The 24,010-nt window shown below is 37.6% G+C and overlaps 1 protein-coding gene across 1 annotated transcript; it reads left to right on the forward strand.

The window, feature by feature from the left end:
- Positions 1 to 714: 714 nt before the first annotated feature.
- Positions 715 to 23,749, forward strand: FAM126B (family with sequence similarity 126, member B; the record flags this gene model as incomplete). Its single annotated transcript, XM_008945982.1, has 9 exons — positions 715 to 816; positions 6,125 to 6,304; positions 7,458 to 7,538; positions 8,169 to 8,284; positions 8,996 to 9,091; positions 10,811 to 10,927; positions 11,618 to 11,705; positions 16,198 to 16,357; positions 22,561 to 23,749. Coding segments are annotated over 9 exons (1,545 nt in total), but the record flags the coding sequence as incomplete, so codon positions are not given.
- Between the last annotated feature and the right edge of the window lie 261 nt (positions 23,750 to 24,010).

Raw genomic sequence — 24,010 nt, forward strand, 5'->3', positions numbered from 1 at the left:
ATATGAAGGCTGGGTGTCAAGAAGAAAAGGATGACCTCTTTTTGACTTATGCTCTGCAATAGAAAAAGGAGCAATGGATATGAGCTGGAGCACAGGAAGTTCCACCTCAACATGAGGAAGAACTTCTTTGCTGTAAGTGTTCCAGAGCACTGGAACAGGCTCTCCAGGGAGGTCATGGAGTCTCCTTCCTTGGAGACTTTTAAGACCCGCCTGGATGTGTTCCTGTGTGACCTGCCCTAGACTAGATGGTCCTGCTCTGACAGGAGGGTTGGACTTGATGATCTCCGGAGGTCCCTTCCCACCCCTAACATTCTGTGATTCTACAGACATGATTGCTTGGTGGGACTGGAGACTGTCCATGCTCATTCTAGATTATCCACACCTCATAAATAATTAGAGTTGATTCGATAAAGATTTTGAAATGTGTGTGTTAAATAAAGATTATCAGGAGAGTCCTCATATCAAGTTGGAGCAAATGATTTTGTGAAAGATAAATCTGAAACTGCTTCTGGATTTTATCATGGAAGTTGGTGTGTGCCCTCAAATGCTATTCATATGGAAAAGAACTTGTACTGAATGAACTGGCTTACAACTGCAGCAATTGCTGAATGTCAGGAATTTTTCTTCATGTTGGGATGAGACTGAATCCTTTTGTGGACATTTTTAATATTTGGAAGTATTAATTTATCAGGTTAATACTTTTCTTTTCTTTAGGCATTACCTGAAACACAAATTTCCAGCTATGCAGCTACATTGCACCGAAAAAAATCACTGGTACCAGCTCTTTATAAGGTCATTCAAGACCCAAATAATGAGGTAGGAGACTTAAGAATGTGAACAAAATTCTTTTTTATATCTTCCACCTCAACAACTAAAACCAGAGTAATGGAGAAGTGGAGATAGAGAGGAAGATTCTTTGATTCTTCTTTCTAATGTAGTCTAACATGGGTATCATCCTTTTTTTTTACTCTTGTTTTTTGACAGTTACTTTAATGCCTTTCTGATAAGACACAACCTCATCTGCTCCCAAAAATACAGTTTATGCTGACTGCTAGATTTTACTTGCAACAGCTGACTGTTACACTTGATTTGGCATGACTTTGTTGTTTTGTTTTGTTTTTCTCAGAAATCACCTTTCAGTCATAACAGAGACAAAGCAGGCCTTGTACTGAAACTCTGTAAGAGCCATGTGCTTCTCACTTTGGCTTATTACAGTGGAAGATGGAATCAATTTATTAAATCCTATTAAAATAACCAGATCTTCTTTTGCTTACAGTAATATCTTGTTTGATTAATTTGGTTTACACTGCTGTAAACAAGAGCAGAACTAGGACTCCAGAGTATAAATAGACCCATTGAAGACTTAGCTTACCTTTGTACAGGATTGATTTTGCAAATGACATTGAATTGAGCTTTCTGTTCCTTTGGTTTCTGCTATGAGCATTTCTGAGAAACTATGTGAAATACAGCTTCAGAATAAATTGTGCAGACATACCATTCTCTGTTGTGTAAACTAGATAAAATGCTTCAAAGTATTTCATTTATCATCTGTGAGCTCTTCTGTATTTTTAAATTCAATGGCCAGTGTACGTAGCAAGGAAGTTCCTTATTTTCCTTAGCACAGCTCAGCTGCTTTTGGAAACTGAATGCTTGATTGAGCTTGAAGGAGGTTGCATAATGCTCATGCAATTAAAAAAAACCTTCATAGGTGTCAACTTCATTTCAGTGTTACAAATAACTTGCACAGTGGCTTTGTATTGAAGCTACTGTTATTCTCTCTCCAACCTGAAGCCACCGTTTCTGTTGTTGTCTTTTAATATATATACGTGTGTGTGCATAATTCTGAAAATGTAAAAGCTTTCCTTTGCTTTGAGAATAACCATTTTATTTTTATTGTTTTTTTAATGATGCAAAGAACCAGATTTGCAAAAAGTATTTCCTTAAGTGTCTGACAGTGCTGTTATGTTACTGCACACTGATCCTTGTCAGGTACTATTCTTTGGAAGTGCTGTTGCTGTTTGGGCCTTATTCTGGTATCAGGTAGAAGATAAACAATCTCAGGCTCAAAGATGACTAACTTCAGGTTCTGCTTGTTAAGGCAGTGTGTATTGCCTTTCTTCCAAACTTGTTTGCATGTGAGGAGTATAACCATAGTGAATTCATTACTTTGCGTAATTCTGTGGTAATATTTGGCTCTAAGTGAGAGGGTTTTAAAATACACTTTGTAGGGCATTATTTGTTAGAAGAGCTGATTGCTTATGAAGATAAAGCTTATGTGGTAAACTGTTCTAAAAATATACTTGCTGGATTCTTAAACTTGATGGACAAGTAACTTTTCTAGTACAACTTTATGATTAATTGACCAATTTTTAAAAGACTCTCTGGAAGGGGCAAACATTTGGGTTTTTTTTCTAGAATTGCATAATTGTCTCTTGTCAAGACCAGGATCCTTAATTTAACATAGAACCAGCATGTTTAGGAACCAAAACAATCAATGCATTTCTCTTTTGGCAATTGCCTATCAATTTGAGATCTATCAAATGAAGGCAAATATAGTATCTGGTTAAATATAGTTGTTACTGTTTACCTTTTAGGAAATTCTTTGACTTTTTAATATGGAGAAGATAATGACTGGAACAGAAAGTTAGATAAAGAATGAAAATGATCTTGCTCGTAAACAGTTTAACTGAATAGTATAATGATTTTTGCATAATATTTAAATTCTAAAGTAAAGTTCCTTTGAAGTACTGTTTTTATAGATAGTATTATAACTTTTGAAGTTAGTTTCTGGCTGTAGATGTAAATGCTCTATGGATTTTATGTTCATGCAGTACTGAAATTTAAACATTGAATATTCATGTGGGGCTATTCAGGTTTACCTTGGAAAGCTCTGCCCTGAAGCAAAATGAGATCACCTTTACAACACCAAGCACTTCCCAGATCCAGTACTCTCCAAGTAGTAACACCTATTATGTTATATTTAAGCCTAAAATGAGCAAATCCTTTTATACCACAATTGAATTATTAAAAAAAATGCAAGCATTTCAATTCTTCATCATGCATTTTATAATGCATTATATTCTACTTCAAGTTATGGGTCTTAAAGTTTAGCAAACTTGTAAAATCAGTCAAACTAAAGCTATTCATCAGTTTCCTTCAAACATGACTACTCTGCATCTCTGTGAGGTGTAAAACAAAATCTGCAAATTATATCATTGTCACTTACTGTGTATTTTATCAGTAAAAATTTTTGTTTGTAATTGCTATGCCAATTGCTGATTATGCTAATAGGAAATCTCTTCTAATGTAAGTTTTTAGTTTGTCAGAAAAGAGATGGTTCTGCAAGACTTTTTACTTTCTGATTTTTTTTTATCTGACTGCTGTACTGGGCAATTTGCTTTGACTTTGGAGTAAAGCGTGTGCTAGTCATGTATACACCCACTAGTAGTGAGAAAAGCTCCATTTCCTCTGTTTATCCAATGTTATCTCAATATTTATATTCAAAGAATTAATTGGAAGGGGCTGATTCTCTGAAAAGCCAGATAACTGGGATGCGAGGAAAATATTTGTTCCTTCTTAGAATGTGAAATTTTGTGTTTCCAGGTGGGAGATGATCATACTATACTTTGATAGGGAAAACTTAGTATTTGTGCCTTTGAAAATACTTGTGTTGTGGCATCTTTGTGATGGCAGCTTTTTCTCCTGGACTTAAAGCTCTGAATGCACCGAGAGTGCTGTAGTAGTTGCTACAAACAGGTTTTGGGATTTCACCTAAGTCATTTGCTGTTAGACCTTTAACACAACTAATATGACAACTAGAGAAAGGAGGAGTACTTACCTGCTTGCAGCACCAGTGACTGGATATTGCTTATATCTTTCTAAGGAGCACAGTTTCAGTTAAAAAACTGATTTTATAAAATTGTAATTTGAAGGAAGGTAAAATAAACTCTTAGCTGTTCTGACTGAGTCTCATCTGACTTCAGCTAAAAAACATTACTCTTTTCCTCTGTTTTTAATGGGAATTGGATTAGACTGGCTAATTTCAAAAAGGAAACAGCTTTGGGCTGCTGTCATCTCTAATTTAATAGAAGTAGTATTTATAGCAATGCTGCTGCATGTGTCTAGTTTCTGATAATAATTGTTTAGCTTTTTTTGCACCTGTGATCTTCTTTACTGTTTCCAGAGATTTCTTCTTTTGCTTTACTCTAGTTTCTTGCTCATATTTTCTTTTGAAGAAAACCTACAAACTTATTCAGTGATCTCTCAATTATTTGTTAACCACTTCTTTTAATTTGAACATCTGAAATGTGCTAGGCCTTTTATAAAACAAGGACACAGTTCTGTCTCTGAGGATTTGAACGTTTACTGTAACAGATGGTTTTAATAATTAGCATCGCTTTACATAGGAGTTTCTACTAAGTTAAAAATAAAGAATATACTTACGCATCGTTTGGACACAGATTGCTATATATGTATGAAATACTGAAATAAGTATACTAATACAATAATATATCCTCAATTGGATGAAGAAAGCTCTAGCACTATTGTATTAAAATAGTTGCAATAGAAGCTTTCAGGCTTCTAATTTAGATCCCAAACCAATAATTAAGTGGTGAGGTATTTTACATACGTGGCTTATAAAAATCTGTGTGCTCCAAATGACTGGACTTCTCTCATGCCATATCAATGTTGTCAATATCAGTTTTCTTCTCTCTCTTGTAGAGTACCTCCTTGGTTCTGCTGTAAAAACAGGCTTTTACCTACTCTGTCAGTCAGAAGCCTTTTTACATAAGGTGCTTACACCAGAGCCTTGTATAAGAAGAGCTTTGTCTGATAGCAAAGTTTTATTTTATGTAGATGTTATTGTAATGACTTATGTAATCAATGGTTTAAAAATGGCATGCTTCATTGACCAGAATACAGTATGTTAGAAATTAAACTGTGTTCATCCTTTCTGGGTTGATGCTCTCCTAAGGTAGCTATCTGGATAGAAGATTGTCAAATTTGTTTTGATTTTGTGATATACTAAAATATCGAAGTTATCGAAGAAATATGGCATTACACATTCTTCAAACATTCAAATTAATCACTTATGGAAATTGAATAATTGCATGTTTAATATTATCATGTATGTATATGAGAGCTGCATAAAGCATGTATATTTAGAAAGAAGACTTTCTTGAGATTCTGGCTTGTTTTCTTCTGTATGAATATGTAGATGCTTTAAGTTACATGGATGCTTCCATCTTTTTGGACGTTGAATCCCATGGGTATTTTCCTTAGATCAGATCATCCCATTTCTTAGAATGTAATTCTAGATATTAGTCACAAACCATATCAGAATTCCTCTTGAAATTGTTTTCCTTTTGGTAGTTTTTAACTTTGGTATTGAAATCTTGTAGTCAGGGGAAAGGAAGAGACAGTTTGACATGTTTGGGGGTTGGTTATTTTTCTCCTCCCTGTTCATTAACAGTTCAGTCTTACCTATTGGTTTGGCATTGTGACTCAAAATGGCAAGTCTTTTCTCGTGCTTACCTCAGACTGACTTGATAAAGGCCTTTTTTGATTCATGTGCTGAAACATGAAGGGCAGTTCAAGATGGAAAAAACAGTTTGCATTGTAATGAACAAATGCACACTTGTGGGGTTTGAGACTAGAAAGTTGTGGGTAAGAAATTAATTGATATTTCTGTCAGCAGACTTGTCATTAGCAGCTGTCATTAGCAGCTAATCTTTAACCTTTGTACTTTTGTAAACCTTACAACTGCACCATTAAAAATTTTATGGTGCACATAGGTCAAGCCATGTGTCCGTCACATGCCTGAAGTTAGTGCCTGCATAGAAAATAAATCTCATACTGACAGCCCTAGACAAGCAAACCACAAGATGATGGTGGCTGTAGTAAGGCCTCATTTCCTAATACTGCATACCAGTGCCCCTCAGATCTGTCCTTACAGATGTTTTTAAAAGCATTGCAGGTGTCAGTTTGGTTCATTCACTTACCTGCCATCAAAGAATGTAATTTTTACTGGCTGCAGTGGCTATATGTTATAGCCCTTATATTTGCATTCTTCCTTTTTAGAGAACCCTAACAGTAATTCATTAGCCTTTTTGCCTTTCCACAGCTCCTGGAGCCTGTTTGCCACCAGCTCTTTGAACTTTATCGTAGTTCTGAAGTTCGACTCAAGAGATTCACACTGCAGTTTTTGCCAGAGTTGATCTGGGTGTATCTGCGTCTTACTGCCAGCAGGGATAGGCAGAGTAATGGTTGCATTGAGGCATTGCTGCTTGGCATTTACAACTTGGTAAGTGAGATAAGTGGGAATGACCAAGGAAAGCAATCACCTGAGGTGTTGCATCCCTGACCAATAGGAATAAAGTGAATTATTCAAACAACATATTTGGGATTATAATACGCTGGCATGAAAGCATATTTAACCTGGAGAAAGGCATAATGTAATGAAGATTCAGTAAGAATGTGTTTGCAAAATTATTTTTTTTTTAATATTAGTCTTTTTGGGTAAACCTTAACAAAAAATTATCATCTTGTGGGCTTTCTTGAACTGTTAAATACTTGTGTTTGTAGGCAAACTAAGTAGCCCTCCTTAATGCTGAAAAATACAGCTTTCTGTGGAGATGATTGTCAGGTTGATATGCTTCATGTGTCACTTCTGCCTACTGTCTATCCCCTCCTCTCCCCACCCCCAAATATGTCTTTTCAGGGGAATTGGAAGCTGAAACCACTGCATGATGGCACTTGGTTACACACATTTCAGTAATGTCTTCATTTTCTCCAGATTCAGGAAGAAAGAGGCCTCAAAAGGGACAGTGCCTCCTGCTATTTTTTTTTTTTTCTTTTAGTTGTTGATATTCTTCTGCACATATACTGAGACTGAAGGACTATAGTTATTTTCTCAATACTTAACTGGAGAGACCATAGAAACTGCAAGACAAGGAGAAATCTTTTCCATTTTGAACCTTAAAGTGAAGTACAAGCACTTTACTAGTCCCCTGTATTTCACCTCTTCTCTGTCTTGCACTTGTTATGAAATACAGCCCACTGTCAGCAAGTGACTCATCATGTGTCTATTTATCTTTTGGGCTTAAAGTTTAGCCTTTTCCACTGTACAATTCTATTATAAATAAATGTTTTAATGTAAAAGTGGGCTAAAGAAGTTTTTTCTTCTTTGTTTGTGATGAAGTCACGCTAATCAAGGAGCCAGTGCTGGTTTTTTAAGTGTTGGAGGCTGATTCTACAAAATAGTCTGTGACACAGGTCTTTCCCACTTTTTAAATGTGTGTGTAAATTTGCTGATATTCTGCAAATGCACAGAGACCTCGAGGTGTTAATAGTCTTATCAGGTCGGGACATCTAACTTCTCATTTGTTAAATGCCATCTAAGAGTTGAAAATTATTTCAAGTCCTATCTCCTTCTGTTTGTTTGTTTTTTAATGCAGGAAATTGCTGACAAAGATGGAAACAACAAAGTTTTATCTTTCACCATCCCTTCCTTATCTAAACCCTCAATATATCATGAGGTAAGAGCTGCTGTGGTAAATTAGAATTGGATTTATTAGAGGAATGAAAACTGGATCTATTTGATGCAACAGGCCACTTTAGATGCAGCTTGTTGCAGTAGGTTTTTGATATCAGTAGCTTGCAATTATTGTAATCAAATTCAGTAGCATTTAGAGAAGAAAAGGAATGTAAATACTGAAAAATAGTTGATGACGGTGCTTGTTTTGAACAGAGGTTAGTTGTGTTGCAGTTGCAACTGTGTTTTTGCCTCTTAGGAGGTAGTATAAAAATTGTCTTCCTTCTTCTAACTCCGCCTTGGTGCTGTTTGAACTTGGAATTGTTCATCTTTCTCTACTGGTACTGTACAAAAGGTCTATGAAGTTACAATATAAATGGACATGTAAGAATCAGAGCTGAAAACTGCTCTCAGCTGCTCTATTGCTTCTAAGTGTGGAAGCTGTTTATAATAATGAAGTTAGGTAATGTTTTTAGATTTACAATATTCTGGAATAATCTTCATTTTTACAGATCACAGGATAAGTGTGTCTTTTGGCTTGGGTGGTTAGAAATTTTCATGCTTTCAGGGACCTTTTACTTATGACTTGATTTCTCCTTCCTTCTTCCTTCCTCTTCCCACCACCTGCTTCTAGCCCTCTACTATTGGATCCATGGCTTTAACTGAAGGAGCTCTGTGTCAGCATGATCTCATCAGAGTAGTTTACAGTGACCTTCATCCTCAAAGAGAAACCTTCACAGCACAGAACCGGTAAGTAGATGTATTCTAACATTAGAGATACTTCACTAGGCAGCCAATAAGTCCTTAAACATTAAGGTTAAATACTATGTGTTCAGTCCTTTCTCAGCATGGAAATATATCTCAAGAACAGTCTTGGTAATCTTGAGGTATAGTATGTTTGTTGTTTGTTCCAACTTCGTGTGTTCTTCTACTAATTGATTTAGAAGAGTCACACTGTCATTTCTGTGGCCATCAGGAATATTTTTGGGTCATCTTCCACTCAAATTTTCTTGGAAGTGTAACAAAATTCAGCTTTGACTCTGAAGCTGTGAGTGAGAAATAGACAGAACTAGGGATGAGAGAAGTTGCCATGGTGTTCTAGTGCCTGCCAGCTTTACCTGTGTCTAAAGCTAGCTCTGGGAAAACTGCTAAAATAATTTTGAATGCATTGTGGACTTCTCCCATTCTATAACTGCATATGGAACAATATTTGGACAGTTTCCTCCATAGTTCCTGCATGTGCTAGTGGCTTTCAGTAATAATAATTTTAAGTATTTAATACTGAAACTTTTAATAGCCTCTTTCGAGTTAGCGAATTATAATGCAAGAGGATTTCAGGATTTGTGTGTTTACCTCTGACACTTTTTTCCTGTGGGGTATTTTTTGAGACTGAGTTGTAGAATTTTTGTGTTCAGTTTAAGAATTTAAACCATGCAAGGTTTTGTTCTTGTCTGTTTTCAGGTTTGAGGTGCTGAGCTTTCTTATGCTGTGTTACAATTCTGCTATTGTCTATATGCCTGCCTCTTCTTACCAATCACTTTGTGGCATGGGTTCCAGGTGAGACACTTGCCTTTGAAACAATCTTGTGGGGTGCATCTAGATTTCTAAATATTCATCCAGCAGAAAAAGAATTAATTTACTTGTTGTGTTTAATAACTTAAAACTCTTGGTTGGTCTTGCAGCATAATTAGAAATTTGAAGCTGTGCTTGCATACAGATGGAACAAAGGGGAAAAAAAGGCAAATTTTTTTTTTTTTTTTTTAAATTAGTTGTAGCTACTCAGACTGATTTTCATTTTTGGATTTACATATCTTTCAGACTTTTTTCAGTATGGTCAGCTTAAAAATCAGCTTAAAAATATCAGAAATATCAATTTTCTCTACTTTGAAATATTAATGTCTTGCTTCTTAAGGTGGTTTATATGAAATGCTTGAACAATGTTCAGGTTTTTGTTTGGGTGTGGGTATTTTTTTCATTTATTTGGGTTTGGTTTTGTGGTTTCTCCCCCACTTTTTTCTTCCCTTTTTCTGCTCTGATAATAACATTCCACTTTCTGGAGAATTCAGTACTGTAATTTTCTCAAAGTCATATATATGCCTTTTACATAACCTTCTACTTGAATGGAAACATCTGTTTGGCAAATATCCCTGCTTTTTGTTCTGAAAAACCTTAAGTATATGTGATATTCCCATATGCCTGTTTTTACAAGCGGTTTGTCTAAAATTAGATCAATTCTCTCTTCTATTACCCCTAAAAAGGGAAACTTTTTTAAAAGTTGTTTTGATTTTGGTGTGCTTGCTTCAGCACAATACTGCCATGAAAGAAAAGTATTACAAGCAGTTTAGTTATGTAACAAAGAAAGATCAGACTCTTCTAACAACATATATTCTGTACTAACATGCACATGCAGTTAAGATTATAGCTTGGTTTCTCTCCTGTGCTTTCTGATGGGAATGGGTTAATTCTTCACATGCTTCCATCTTCACTTGAGTTGTGGCTATGTTAAATTTGACAAATCTGTTGAATTTTCCTGCATCTGAAAATTAGATCTATTCTTTAGGTAGAGAAGAGAGAAAACATATTACAGGCTAGGGATTTTTAATTTTTGAAACAGTGCAGCAGTTATGTGTTAGTGGCCATGTGTTGCTTCCATGATGAAGATTCAGACATTAAAGTTATTAATAAATTAGTCTGGGTTTTTTATGAAGATTCAGTGCTATGCAGTATATAGGAAGGTAAGCCCTTTTTCAGGGGTCAGAAGTTTGAGGTTTTGGGTCTTTTTTTTTTTTTTTTTTTTAGAAGGCAGCTGAAAGTAATTCTCAAGAATACAGTATCTGTGTCACCTAGCTTTAGGTAAAAGGTGGTTGCATGCTGTTGTCATACATTAGATGGGAGATGACACATTTCTCTTCTATACCACTGGAATGTTTCTTTAAGGAAAGTTGGTTTCAGTTACTGAATTTTGGAGAGTCTTCTACTTGATGGCTGGCCACACATCTTGCTGGCAAAACACATCTTGCCACCCTCATTCTTTAGAAGCTGGTTATGATTTGAAGAAAACAGATGGAGTTAATGGCTATATGGGAATAATACTGGATTATCAGCAAGCCACATCTCAAGGCACAGTTATAAAACTAGTTTAATAGTTGGGCGAGCAACATAAGTATGTTCTATGTTGTTTATTTAGATTTTGAATATTAAGTAAAATCTGTGTGATATAAAGTCATTTCTAGTCCCTGGGGGTTAGCCTTTTTTAACAATGGTGTCTTTTTTCAGGCTGTGTGTGAGTGGATTTCCACGGCAGCACGAGAAACGCTGGAAAGAGCACTGTGGTAGAGTGGTGTTAGATCCTGACTTCATGGTGCAGCTGCTCACAGGTGTCTATTACGCCATGTAAGTGGGTGGCTTTCCTGTAGAAAGAGAAACGTCTGGGTTTACATGAGTTAAAATATAAATGCTAGTTGGTTTATCATTGGGGAAAAAAAGAGTTAAATTCATAACACAAGTTTATAACTCGGTAGTGTATTTGCTTTTCTCTGTCCACTCAGCCAACTGATAATTTTAAAATAGCTGTGCCAGCATTGGATTAGATGATGAAAAGCCAGCAGTAGGTGCTGAAGGAGGCTTCTGGCTTCATCTTTTCCCAAGTTTCCACAAACACAAAATACCTTCTGTTCACAAGCATAGTGAGCTTGGATGCCAAGATAACCCGATGAAATGCAGACCTTGAGTGTCGGTAGTTTCTGAGGTAGCAACAATCTATTGCTGATGGAAATTCAGTTCTGCTAAATAGTGTTAACTGTTACATCTTGACCCAGTATTTTCATTCTTGAAGTTTGTCCTGATTATGGCGTCAACTTTGCTTTGCTTGGAGGTGACAGGGACCAGCCTTTTTGTTATACCAACAAGATTAATGAAAAAATGCTTTGCCTATAATTTTTAAAGACATGAAGGGGAAAGGGTGTACATCCAGTTGATGACTTCCCTGCATAAGCAAAGAAATGAAGAGATGGATTTCGGCAGAAAAAATACATGTTTGAGTTTATAAGATATGAAAGATAAACATCTTTCTTTACTTTTTAGATATAATGGTCAGTGGGATCTTGGCCAGGAGGTACTGGAGGACATAATTTACAGAGCACAGCTTGAACTCTACTCACAACCTCTGCTGGTAAGAAACAATCCATTGCAGTTTATAGCCTTGTTTAAGAGGCGTATGGGTGCACTCCTGAAGTGGACTGGTGATGAAAGCATTTGTGGCCATTTATGGCACTCCCAAATGCAAGTGGTTGTTAACAGCTGGTGTTTTCAACATAGCTATTTATACCCTGTTTTTTCTGCTTGAGTATTAAGCTAGGGTGTTTGGATCTCCTAGGACTCATTGATGCAGAAAGCTAGGATTTTCTAACGTATTGCAGCAGGATCAAAATGTTTCTGGTTCTTTTGGCATAAGCTGACAGTGGGTGATTCAAAGAAGCTTAGCCAAATGGATGTATGTCATAGGACATTGGTTGCAAAAGAGGTGTTTTCTTTGCTTCTAGACCTTCAGTGGGACTGAGAATATGCTGTTATGGTTTGATAATACAGTAGAGAAAGCAACAACAGGATAGAGCTGAAAGTGAAAAGGAGCTTTATCTCCAGCATAAATGTCAGATTTTGATTGATCAAAGTCACATAGACCTTAAACTTTACCTTCTTTGGAGGAGCAGCAATAGAATAGAGTTCTTCTGATTGTTTTGGGTTTGTTTTTCACTTTCTATTATACTTGTTTCTATTATACTTCTGATCATAGAGAGAAATTAAATGGGAAAAGTGGTGAAGCTAGGCTGGATGCGGGTGGATGTAATGAGGAGGCTAACAGAAAGGAGAATGGAGGGATTTTATTTTTTGTCATATGTAGGAATGAGGATCAAACTAAGAGAGAAAATGAAGGAAAATAAAGTAAAATTGACTATTGTTTCTGCATCCAAACTGTAGATAGCCTTTAATGTTCCTCTGAACTAACAGTGGTAAAATTTCGTTGCTTTTTACATAAATGAGAAAGAAGTGGATTGGGAAAAATCTTTTAATGTGGCAATCTGAGATCTCTCTTCTGCAATAAATGATGTAAAATTCTTCTCTTGATTAATTGATATTGGCTGTAAAATCTATCTACAGGCTTTCTGACGCTGCTGCATTTTAAAAAGCTTGGTATCTATTGAATTGTTATAATAGTTGGTTCCTTTTGGAAATGACTCATCACTCCATCAGATTGAAAGCTTTAAATTAAATATTGAACCTGCTGAATTGGGCTACGCTATCAAACTACTGCATTTAAAACGTGTGTAGGAGGATCTGGAACTTGATGATAGGACAATTTTCAGTCCTTGTTGTTCAGTTTTAATCAGTGTGTCCTTAGAGATTACTTCTAATTGCAAGATTCTTCTAGAATGTCTGTTTTTTTCCAAAGCTACTATTGCATCTCCATCCACTCGTCTGGTGTCAGTGACATCATGACTTCACCAGTTTTCCCCCCTTCACCAGGTGTCAGATTCTTTTTCATCCATATGTGTGCAGGTACACCTGTGGGGTTTTCTTCTTAATACTCTGATCATTGCCTTGCTTCCTATCTTATTTTACAGCAATTTTTTAAAAAGCAGCTTTAAGAAATTACCAGTTTTATAAAAGAACAACCTGCATGTTCTTTGCCTCATGCTATATATTCCAACAGTTAGGCTTTTTCAGAGCTCCGAGTATTTTCACCTTGTTGCATTGTCCAAGAGATGTGTATAGTTTAGAAGCATTATAAAATTTAGTATTTTAAACTTCAAACTACTGTCACCAAATAAAATATCATCTGTGCAGTATCCCAGGTACGTTTCAAGTTCATCCTCCTAAGAGCACATTCTTTGAAGTCCATTTAATATTCAGGCAAACCCCCACATTAGAATTATTTTTAGATATCTGTACTCCAGCTATTTGTATAATTATGGGAGTACCATCAGGAATACCATCAGTCATCATTACAGTGAGAAGCATCGTGGCATCACAGTCCCTGGGTATGGGTATGTCTCTTGGAGAAACACTTTTGTCAATCTAGTAGATCCGTGCACTTATTTAAACAGGTTTATATTGCCTGTGGATTTAAAAAAAAAAAAAAAAAGAGGCTGAACTAGCAGCATCAGAAAGCTGTGAAATATTTGTAATGTAGAAGTGGTCTTCTTTCACTGTTACCCAGTGACTGAGCTGGAAAGGGTGGAAACTATGCAAGGGAAAGGCTTTTTCTAGGAAAAAAGAATTATCTCTGTTAACAAACACTGAATATTGGTTTCATAATCACAAGAACAGGGAGTTTCTACAGAAGGAAACTAATCGCCAAGACCCAATATTACTGAGCTAGCCTGCACCTAAGGAGTAGCTCAGTTTCAGTCAGTCTTTTCCTCTGAACACAAGAGTTCTGTAGTTGTTTGAGGTGGAAACTTCTCTCTTCAGTGCAGAGACACAGAGGCTTTCTTAGCCCAGTATACAAGAAGCATGAATCAGCAAGTCCATGTTGTGACAGCACCTTTATCCAGTGTATTTTATTGATGTCCTTACTGCTTTTGTTGGATGTTCTTTCATTAGAGCTTCTTTCTGGTAGGCAAAAGTGGATGTCTGGCCTGAAACCACCTCTCTTTTGTCATTGATAGTTTCAGACTTGGCTTGCCAAGTCTGAATTGTGCTGTTTGTTCATTTTCCTGCCTTTTAATGATGGATTAGATGTAGTGAGCAAGGGTTTTTTTTTTCCCCTGCATCCTGAAGGATCACAGGTTGTGTGGGTTGGGATTTTTTTCTCTGTTAGAGAAGGGCTGTGACTCATTCAAACTGGTTGTTTAGATTGTTTCAAAGTTTAACTGTTGCATTAATTTTTATCTCCATATGGTTCTGTTCAGTCCCCAGAAGTACAATTTGTTCTGTTAGAAAGGGCCAGCTGTTAAAAGGTTCAACAGGCAAAAGTTCTCTATCACTTTTCTGGTCCTGTTGAGAAGCATTTTGCTACTAATGTTTAGATTTTAATCCTGAATGCTGAGAAGGGTATCTCTTCAAGAGAGAGCGCAGCTCTAGGGAGTAGCAGAAGGGAAAGCAAAGCATTGTATACTGTTGAACTTGATCTGCTTTGGTTCAGGACAGCAAAAATGAGTTTCTGAATTCTATAATGTGCTCCAGGATAGGGTGAATGTAGTTGGTACCATTTTGAGAGAATAGCATGGGAAAAAAGTCCTCTGTGAAGAGGAGGGCACTTCATAAACAAGTGTTGAGGCTGAGAGAATTGGCTAGCAAAGAGCAAATCGATGTTGGACAAGTGGAAGGCAGGATGATAAGGAGCAGTTCTGTGATGGTGCCAACAGTATTTTGTGCTGTTTATTGGGGAGTTACAGGATCACAACAGCAGCTGGAGATCAGGACCAGCTATCAGGAAGCCATTCCAGCCCCCCAGGAAGTGAGAAGTCTTTGATTTAGTTAATATCCTGTGATCTGTGGCTTTACTGTTAGAAACAGTTTTGTTTCTTCTCATGGTTTCTGGATGGTTTGACTGTTATAACCTGTAGGAAAGTAATTTTTACTTTATTGTAATGCAGATAAACACCTTTAATTCATGGACATTTTATGGCATGACATATGCATTGATACAGTCTTTTTATCAAACATTATCTGAGATCTTCACAAGACAGTCAAGTCCTGCCAATAGGATCTGTTCCAGTGGCTTAGTAGACTTCTCATAGTTTGCATTTTTGCTAGTGAAAGATGACTTCATTAGCTAAGCAGATTTGGCTTTGGGAATTCAAGGAATTTGTTAGATGTCCTTTACATTTCCAAAGCCTCTGGCAACCTCAGAATATCAAGCCAATATTGATGAGGTTTAAAAGTGCATTAATTCTGTCACTAGGTTGAGGGGAACATCTGAAAACGTTGTTTACAACATAAAACTGGGAAATGGCTTGGTTGTAATAACATGCTAAACAGTCGATACTACTCCATCAGCTAGCCACAAATCTGTATACAGTAAACAAAATGCCTGTTCTTAAGAAAAGAGCATGGTGTTGTCTAAGTTTTAGTCACATGTATTTAAATAAATGTGTTTCTTTTGCCAGGTGGTGAACTTTGTTCTCTCAAGTTGCAAAATCAAGTATTTTTTATGATACAAGAGAAAATCCATTGGGAGGCAACAAAGTTGCTTTTCATAATGCTTCTTGTAATCTGTATAGCCTGCACAAATTATGGTGGGAACTGTTGCTAGGTAGGACTTTACAGAGATTAGCAAGTTACATTTTCCATAATTGTTTTGGTTTAAATCTCAAGTCTCTGACCCTCTTGTTTTAGTTTCAGTTTTCAGTTTGTTCAGTTGGTTGGAGACCTTTCTGGAGTTTGTTACCTCTGTCAGTACAGATGGCAAATTTGCAATGAAGTAAATGACCTCAAAAAATAAAGAAAACCCAGCTATATTTTTGAGGTATAGGTTTGTGATGAGTTTTTCAATGTAGTTATCAGCTGCTGGTTTTGGAGATGGAACCGTCCATCTGGATGGAATCTGGAATAATTAACAATTCTGGGTCGTTCCCCTGTCTGTATCCAGCAAGAGATCTAAAGATTGCCATTAGAGCAATGAAGGACAGTAGCAGTACAGCAGTTTACTATCACCTTAGGTTGCCAATGCCATGAAGAACTCGCTGCCCTTCGATGCTCCTGATGCATCACAAGAAGGCCAGAAGGTACTGAAAGTAGAAGTGACTCCAACCGTGCCGAGGATCTCCCGAACTGCTATCACAACAGCCTCTATCCGCCGCCATCGCTGGAGGAGAGAAGGTGAGCTTCCTCTGCAGGGACCAAAGGCAGCACTGTACTGTATTCATCACCATCACTGTAATCTGCCTTCCGAGTTTGAGTGTTTGCAGTACAGTTGGTTGGGTTTTTTTGTTTGTTTGTTTTTGAGAAGTGATACTCCATAACGATGTATAGTATTTTACATCTCCAGAGCAGTGCATGGACGTGAACATCTGGGGTGTTTGTTTTGGTTTTGATTTGGTGATAACCCATGAGGTAGGTGAGAAAATAGAGAAGCTGGAAAAAGTTCAATAAGCCTTTTTTTATTTTTCCCCTCTCCATGTAACACAGCATAAAACTGTAGGAGTAGAATTTGCCTTAGAGTTTGAGTCCTTTAATCCACACTAAAAGTCATCTGATTCCCATCATAAATAGCTCACTCAGGGAATGAATGGTATTATCCAGACCTCGATAGGGTTCCAGCTACCTAAAACTGCTGAAGGCAGTGGGAGAGGGCAAAGCTGAACGTCACTCTCCTTCCATTACATGGCCCAATTTAGAGAGGGGCCAAGTCCAAAATAGCTTTGGATAGCTTAGAATTAGTCCTTGTTTTCCCTCAGTAAGTACTTAAGTTGTATAGAGGCGTGCTTGACTGTATGAAGAAAAAAAATTAATAAGTAGTAATATTTACCTTGATATGATGACACCTTCATCTAGGTGTAGCAAAAAAGCTTGCTTTGAAATCACTTTGTCATACTTACAGAGCTTTGTTGCTGCATGTATAAAACACTGATTAAAAAAAGCTGCATAAATGGCTGAAGGTAAAAAGAACAACAAGCTAAAAATAATGTGAGGGTAAAAGTCTGTAAAAAAAGATTACCTGTTTTCTTGTCGTCCTCTTTCCTTTTTTTTTTTTTTTTTGTCCTCCTCCCCTGTGTCATGTGCAAAAGGATTTGATGACCTGTGGTCTTCAGCTGAATCAGGATGTCCAGGACAAGAAATAGCTGTATTTCTACGTATTTGTCTTCGCTGTAGTTGACATTATACTCATTTGTTAGTCTCTGGTCTACAGTATAGCCCACCTGTCCCTTTCTGTGGATGTTCTCACAACTTTTAACTAAGCATGGGTAGTGTTTTATGTTTGTTCCGTGTTCACATAAATCTTCTCTTTTCCCTGCCTGGGTTGGAATGCCAAGAAAGGAATAGAAAAAGCACTAAAATGTTATATGTTGAATCCCAGATGGCTTTGACTTCTCAAACGAGGCTGACTCAAGCATACCTGGCTCACCGATCCAACACGGCTCCACAGACCTAGGGATCAAACGTGAGCAAGAGGGGGAGGTGCTGATGCGCAGGACCCCTGAGCATGGCTTCCCGGAGCCCACCTTGGCAGCAGCCACAACAGAGGGTAGGACAGAGATGAGGAGGCAGAAGTCAGTGAGGCAGTTGCTGGAGGAGGATCCTGGCTCCCTATCCCCAAGCAGAACTTCTTTCCATTCTAGTGTGTGTTTCCGCTATCCCAGGGTGTATTAGCTTCTCTTTGCAATACACGCATCCCCTATATACCTAACATCAGGTCAGGTACTACCTTTTGTTATCACGTGGGCTGGCCTGGGGCTTGCATCTGTGTGGTGAAAGACTGCTTGGCATGGCAAAAAAAAAGCAAAAAACCCCAAACAAACAGGGGTAATAGCCAGGAGGAGCTTTGGGATTGCTTGGAAACTTTTTATTACTGAGCATGTTTAATATTCAGAAGGAAAAAATGCACCAGATGAACATTAATCTAGTCCTGATAAGTAGACAATATAGAGTAATGGATTTGGCTACAACTTAGTTACAGTAGTGTCTTGTAAGTCTGCAGTGTTTAAATTTCCAGGAATGAAATTTCTTGTTCCTGTAAAAGGTCAAGCCTATCTAAGACAGATGTACAATTGTTGCTGTTTTTATTTGCCAGTAATTCTTTAATTGAAAATTCATACATGTACAACTCCTTTACATGAATGAACTGGTTGCTTTAAAGACAAGTACCAAAAAAGTGCTTGTCTTTTCAAGCAGAAATCAAGTTGTCACATTTCTAAAAACTTTAGAAACATCTGTTGATTTCTTTCTCAGTCATGCTGTCCACACAAATGCTGTAGGACTTCATATGTCTGTTCTGCAACCAAGAACAGCAGATAGAATAGCTGGTATAAATTTATTTTGGTTAAGTTCATTTATTAATTTTCTCATCTTTACGCCATAAAAAATGTAGTTTTGGGTAGTGAATTTGGATTATGATTTCTTCTCAGAGTTGAGAATTAATTTCTTGTAAACTTAGCTAAACATACTTTCAAGTGTTCTATCTTCATTTTCTTTTTTCTATCTGAACGTTCCGTTGGTATTTCCAGCCTCTATAGGCATATCAGTTGATCAAAAATGAGATTTATTTGTGCATTTGGAGATAGGTACATAGGTTTCAGGTTTGTTCTTCTGGAGAATTTGGAGATTTAATGTAGTGTTATCACAGAATTCTTATCCTTAATCAGAGTTGCTATCAAACAGTAATTAAGACATCATGCTTCTATAGAGGATAGCTGCCTAAAAATGTTCAGTGCAGGTTTATAATTTATTCCTTGGTGCATTTGAGCATGCTCAGTAAGTGAGTCCTGTCTTCTCCTAAATTTACTTGTTCGGCTGGTCTTACTCCATTTTACTAAACTTTGCATGTGCATGACCTGAAGGATATGGAGAAGTCCTTGGATGAAGAGAACCTTCTGGGACAGACAAAAAGTGGGAAAGAAGTTGATAAAGATGTGGTCTTCTGGCCTTAAGACATCTGTATAATGTAGCATGTTCTTGGGTAAAGCATGATTCCATATGCTTTACCTAACAGAAGTGGGTTGAATGCTCTTTACTTCTGTAACATTAGCAATGTATAATTACTTACTTGGGTGAACTGAATTCTGCCAGTTGATGGCATCTGGGAAGAAGCCAAGGAATGGGCTTCTTGATTATCAGTATAGAAATGTGTGTGTATATATAGTGGTCTGTTATTTTACTAATGCTGATTGCACAGAAAGTTTCAGCTAGCAAATTCCCTATCATAAGTACCATTTTGATAACAAGCAGTATAATGAGAGACTAATAATTTCTAATGACTTTTCAACCTTCAGATGTGGGAAGAATAAACAGAATAAAACTAAATTAAAAAAGCTGTATAAACCCTCTTCCTTAGATCAATATTTTGGTCAAAGAAATGGAACAAGGTGAAAGATGTCAAGAATAACAGTAATGCCTGTTAGGTGTTCTGCTTCCAGGTGGTAGCAGCTGTGGTTATGTGCACTATTTTGGGGCAGTGCAGAATGCTGTACCTACATCTACAGGATAATTACATACAGGCATAAATAACGATTTCTTTGTGGACAGATTCTGATTAAGAACAGAGTCATGAATACACATTGTAGAACTACTGATACTATTTGTCAGGTTGCATGGTCTATTTCTTCCCTGCCCTTACAGGAGAAAAGTGCTTGGGAGAAGTAGATTTTTAGGTTTTGTTTTCTTTTTAATTGTCTCATTGGTCTATTGGTACCAGGGGGAAGAAAATTTTATGGCTTCATCATGTTTTTCCCCCCAAACAGAGTATGTAAGGACCCAAATATTTTCTGTAGGTAGCTTTTAGAGGAAAAATAACAGGTATTGGGAAAAGAATGTGTTTCCTGAATTACTTAAGTCCCACTGAGAACTTCTGTAGGTAGCTGGATCTGACTAGACAGAAATTCTCTTGCATGTTGTCTTCTCTATTTTCTTCATTTTTGAGCACTGCTGAGCTGCTTGGGCCGGCCTCTGTATAGTTGCAGCAACCAAAAGCTTGCAACAACCCCTCTCAGTCTTGCCTTAAAATTCTGTGGATAAAATGCCACTTTTTCAATGTGACTCTTTTGCTTCACTGTCCCTGAATAGGAATGTTGTGGTTTAGCATCCTGTTACTCAATGGTGTTTTAACATCAGCTTTGAAGGTGACTGATGTTCTTGTAATAGCAAAAAGGTTAGCAGTATTGTCTGGAGGTACCTTCTTGCAAGTTACACATCTTTCATTTGAATCAGAAGGGCTTGAGAGGGGACTTCAGCTGCTGCTATTGCTGCTTGTAATCAAACATGCTTTCATCCAGCCTTGCATGATTATATAAAGAAACATAAATGTTGGTTTATTGAAAAAGTACTCTTGCTTTCAGTATGTTCCAGTTATGTCATATTTTTATTAGCATCTTTGATTATGTGAGAGAAGGTTGGTGGGAGGGGAATGGAGATGTGGTAGTTTGTCAATAAAATATATCAGTGTCTAATGTAAGAAAATGCACTTGTCTCAGTGAGAAGATGCAGGCCTAATTTGACCAGACAGGGTGGGTGGAAGGAGAGGAAAGTATATATAATTTTAAATATGGTTACAGGAAGCTAAAGCAAGTAACTGACCCTTCATTTTAATAGTATTCTGGAAACCCAAGAAGCTGCTGCTTCTAAGGCTAAGAGCTTTACCAAGGAAGACTGGAGTAGCATGAACTACAATTACCTTCCTGCTTCTGGGAGGTTAATGAGTTAAATAGAACCATATAAAACTACAGAATAATCTCACATTGCATTATTCTGAGAGAGGCCTGAGAATGGTCTGATTTGGAGATGGCTGAACATCTGTAAGCTGATAGATAGTAACGGCAATTCCAATGGCAAAGTTTCCTGAAAAGAAATAAATTTTAAAATAGAATAATAAAACCTCCCTGTAAAGTTTTCTTTTTGCTTTACAGTTCAGAAATGTGAAGCTGGATCTGGTTATATTCCTGCTACACAGAGGCAGAAACAACACTGAAAGCTTTGTGTCTGTTCTGCTTGCCATAACATAAAATGTTCCTGTAGTTCCTTAGTGCTCTGCTACGATCAGCATGAAAGGATGAGCTTTTAACTCAAATGTTAGAATCTCTTAGATCCTTGCCACCACTTTTTCCCCATTCCACAAAAGAGATTTAAGCATGTCTGCTTGGTGGCAATCTGGGTTGAGTGAACTGCCAGTAAAGCAATACAGTGGCTTTAGCTGGGACATATCCATAGGCTTTGCAGATTTGTTGCAAATAATCAGGCTCCACAGCTTTTATAAAGAAACCCAAAATTCTTCCAGCCTCAATATCTTTTTTTTTTTTTTTGCTATCAGAGTTAAACTTTATGGCCTTTTCCCATTGAAACAAGATACACAGCAAAACCTCAAGCTCCATTTTCAGTTTTGAAATTTAAATGCTGTTTAGTTTTCTACTGAAACAATAACTCTTTGAGTAATTGGAGCTTAGAAAAGGGACTGGAATAAGATTTTTGTTGTTGTTATTAAAGTCTTTGTGTGTAGCCATAATCATATTATAGACCTGAAAACAAGGATTTAAGAAATAAGTTTATCAGGCTCTTTGTTTCCTCTTTGATATTCCAGTCAAAAGCACAGTGTCTCTTCTACAACAGGAAGTATTTCAGAGGTTAAATTTCTCTTAATGCAAGGGTTGTTTTTTTTCCTCTGAAGAATCTGGATGCTGAGATAAAAGCAAATAAGGTGGAAGCACCTAGATAGGATTGCTGGAAATGCAGGGAGGATTGAGCTCTGGAGGAGAAAGAACTAGAAATTAGGTTAATCTCCAACAGAAAGTACAGTCACGTTGTTTGAAGTGGCAGCTACGCACAACAGAAGCCTTCTGCCTCTGTTGGAGCATTGTGATTACTGGCCTAGGACAAAGTCTAATTCTGAAGCTTACTGAGCACTTGACAGAACTTTCTCTGGCAGGAAGAGATCCTGAACATGCTTAGATCTTGCCTTAAAATAGGAGAAAAATAGTCCAAAAGACGCTTTATTGTTTGGGGTTCATTTCAGTCACATATAGGAGGAGAATGGGCACCAGTTTCCGCAGACAGAACTAAAACAAATTAACCAAGTGGGGCCTAATTCTTCTTGTTTGCAGACGAAGTTTGAGAGATGCTCTGATAAAAGTAACACAGAGGAAAGGGAAATGAAGCTTGGGGATTATATATTGGTAGATTCTGTTATTCTGCTAAATATGACAGGAAGATTATTAGCTGAGAACCAGAATTTTTTAAGCAAGTGGAAACCAGGTGGATTAGCAAATGAGGTTTCTTTTGGTGTTCTGCACGCATCCTTATCTTCATCTAACTTGAATGTTTACTATGTGTTCTAATTGATTTGGGGCTTTTTTTGGTTGTTTCTTTTTTCTTAATAGATGTTGAAGGTGTAAATGGAAGAGAGGAATCTATAAACCTTAATGATGCTGATGAAGGATTTTCATCGGGAGCTTCTCTCAGCAGCCAGCCGGTTGGGACCAAACCTCTATCATCCATATCCCAGAAGAGCAGCTTAAGGAAAAATGCAAGTGGGCGTTCTGCTAAGGATAAAGAAACCTCTTCTGCAGCAAAATCCAATGAGAGCCCTCGAGATTCAGTAGCTCAGAGGCAGTACCTGCACCAATCCACTGACCTTGGTGCAGATATAATTGAGATGACACCTGCTAAGAAACACCTCAGCCTGCCTGCTGGGCAGGTGGTGCCAAAAGCCAACAGTTTGAGCCTGATCAGGACCGCCAGTGCTTCCTCCAGTAAATCCTTTGACTGTGTGAATGGCAGTCAGGCAGGCTCCAGTGCTGGAGCTGGTACAGAGGGTGTTACCAATCTAGCGGCTGGCAACACCAATCGGTTTTCAACCATCAGCCTACAGGAGGACCGACTAGGCCAAGCTGGGGAAGGTAAAGATTTCCTTCCCCCAGTAGCTCCCCTGACCAAGCAGTCTCGATCTCCAAGTTGCAATATGCAGCTGATATCCCAGGTGTAACTTTGACTCTCTCCTTAGGACTCCTCCTTCCCCTTTTAATCCCCAGGCAAGTTCATCCTTAAGCAAAACATGAACCGTCATCCTGCAGTGTGAAAATACTGTTGTGATCTTGTTTGATTTGTTTTAGCTATCATACTGTATTACTGAAACAGCAATAATTCTTTCCTCACCTTCATCCTCCTCCCCACCTTGTAAACATGGTTGTGAAGCAGTATATAATGTACTGTATGCCTTTTTCCATGCCTTCCTTTCTCCTTGGGTGATGTGCAATCCATCGTAGGCTGATCAGTCCCATTTCAACACTGTGAGACTGGAGACACCGGCGGAAATGGTGAATGTGATCCCTATGAGATGATGCTTTGGCTTTGTTAAGAAATACAAACGGGTTTGTTTTCTCAGTCTACAGTACTGCAAAGACTACTGGATCATGACTTTTCTTTCTCAGAACCAGGAGTGCCTCAGAGATTCTAGTGTGACTTTGGACCTCTGAGTCTCTGCAATCAGTTCTGGGGAGGGGATTGTCATTGCTGCTCCTGGCTGCCTACAGCACTTTTTTCATTAAAATGAGGGTAGTTTTTTCTTGCTTGCCCCCAGTCTCTCATCCCAGAAGCTTTTGATGTTCAGCAACTGAGACATGCCTATTAACAAGTTGTTTTCCCTCAGAGAAAGAATTCTAAATAGGTAATGTAGGTTATGATGCACTTCTGTGGCATTGTAGCCGTGTGTCATGTTACATGTCTTCCCCTCCAGGACACAGGGTCATTCTGCATATAGACTAAAAGTTAGATAACACCATGCTGTTAAAGCAATTTGCTTTGTAAGTGACAGGGAAACTACTTTCCCAG

This window comes from Merops nubicus, unplaced genomic scaffold (assembly GCF_000691845.1).
Source record: "Merops nubicus isolate BGI_N331 unplaced genomic scaffold, ASM69184v1 scaffold12928, whole genome shotgun sequence".
Lineage (NCBI taxonomy): Eukaryota > Metazoa > Chordata > Aves > Coraciiformes > Meropidae > Merops > Merops nubicus.